General features: G+C 45.4%; 1 protein-coding gene across 1 annotated transcript in view; it reads right to left on the bottom strand.

The window, feature by feature from the left end:
• The window catches only part of LOC109527702 (nuclear distribution protein nudE homolog 1-A-like), a 9,871-nt gene that overhangs the window by 4,461 nt on the left and 4,191 nt on the right, over nucleotides 1-1,219 (bottom strand). The window contains exons 4-6 of the mRNA XM_019889755.1: nucleotides 829-977; nucleotides 579-715; nucleotides 7-50 (exon numbers count right to left, since the gene is read on the bottom strand). Of these exons, the coding sequence (XP_019745314.1) occupies nucleotides 7-50; nucleotides 579-715; nucleotides 829-977 (330 nt within the window). The remainder of the gene's footprint in view (nucleotides 1-6; nucleotides 51-578; nucleotides 716-828; nucleotides 978-1,219) is intronic.

Consider the following 1,219-nt stretch of genomic DNA (forward strand, 5'->3'; position numbering starts at 1 on the left):
GTGTGCGTGCGTGTGCTGCTTCTGCTGTACGGCCAGCTCCTGGCGCAGGTCTGCAACACGTCAGTCATCACAAAATGAAGAATTATGAGAAAATGACGACTTGTCCTTCAACAATTCTGATTTCATTCTTGAGAAAAAAAACAAAAACGTTTTTTTTATTTAAAAAAAATGATAAAAATGATAAATAAAAAGAATCTTTTAATACGACTATTGCTATAGCATTGCACTTTTTCAGCTTTCTAATATCCCCCTCTATGAAAATATTAAATTGTTAGAATTAAACATAACTTCCATTTGTTAAAACATTCATTTATTTATTCTACAGAAAACTCATTAAATATTGAAAAACATTCATCATTTAAAATAAATTTGATGTAACATTTAAGGGTGACATTAGAATTGGGTTAGAAAAAACATTTAATTCATTTTTAAATATGGCATTCAGCTGTAATTTTGTTTAAATCGTTTGGATTTAAAGTTTAAGTGGCACTGAATGAAGGTCTCCTTAAAATGCCATCTGCTGATGAATGAATGAGCGAGTGACCGCATGAGTGAAAGAACGGGAAGTATGTCGCGACCTCTGGCCTCGTCCTTGAGCCTCTGCACGGACTCGCGCAGGTTCTCCTTATCGTCCAACTCGCTCTCCAGGAAGGCGTTCCTCTCGATGGCCTGGTTCATGCGCAGCTCAAAGTCTTCCAGCGACATGATGGTGGCCCTGAAACGCAACAAAAAACCAAGACTGCATTATCAACCACATACCGCCCCCGTGTGGTTGCCACTTTTCATGCCGCCTACAGATGTTGAAAGGCGCCCCCGGCCTTAAATCACCTCTTGGCCCGCTCCAGGTCGTCATTGGCCTGTTCCAGCTCCCTGATGTACTTGTGCAGGTGGTCTCGGATGGACGTGGCCTCGGCCAGCTCGCCCTCCAGCGTCGACATCTGCCGGCACGCCTCTGAGTGCTGCGTGCCGTACTTCTCCTGGAGGGACGGAGAAAGGGGACGGTGTGAAATGACGTGCCCAGGAGAAGTGCCATACAAAATGAGGCGCAAAGTGACACAGGCGACAATTAAAGCCATCCGTTTGCTTCTGAACCTGGAAAAATTTGCAAGTTCTGTTTGTCCCTGCCATTCTGTCGGTACCTTTCACACAGTCCAGTCCCTTGATGCGTGGATGACGCCAGCCTTCTTGGGGGGGGGGGGGGGTGCGGCGTTGAGGGGGG

The sequence above is a fragment of the Hippocampus comes genome, unplaced genomic scaffold (genome assembly GCF_001891065.2).
Source record: "Hippocampus comes isolate QL1 unplaced genomic scaffold, H_comes_QL1_v1.1 scaffold326, whole genome shotgun sequence".
In the NCBI taxonomy this organism is placed as follows: domain Eukaryota; kingdom Metazoa; phylum Chordata; class Actinopteri; order Syngnathiformes; family Syngnathidae; genus Hippocampus; species Hippocampus comes.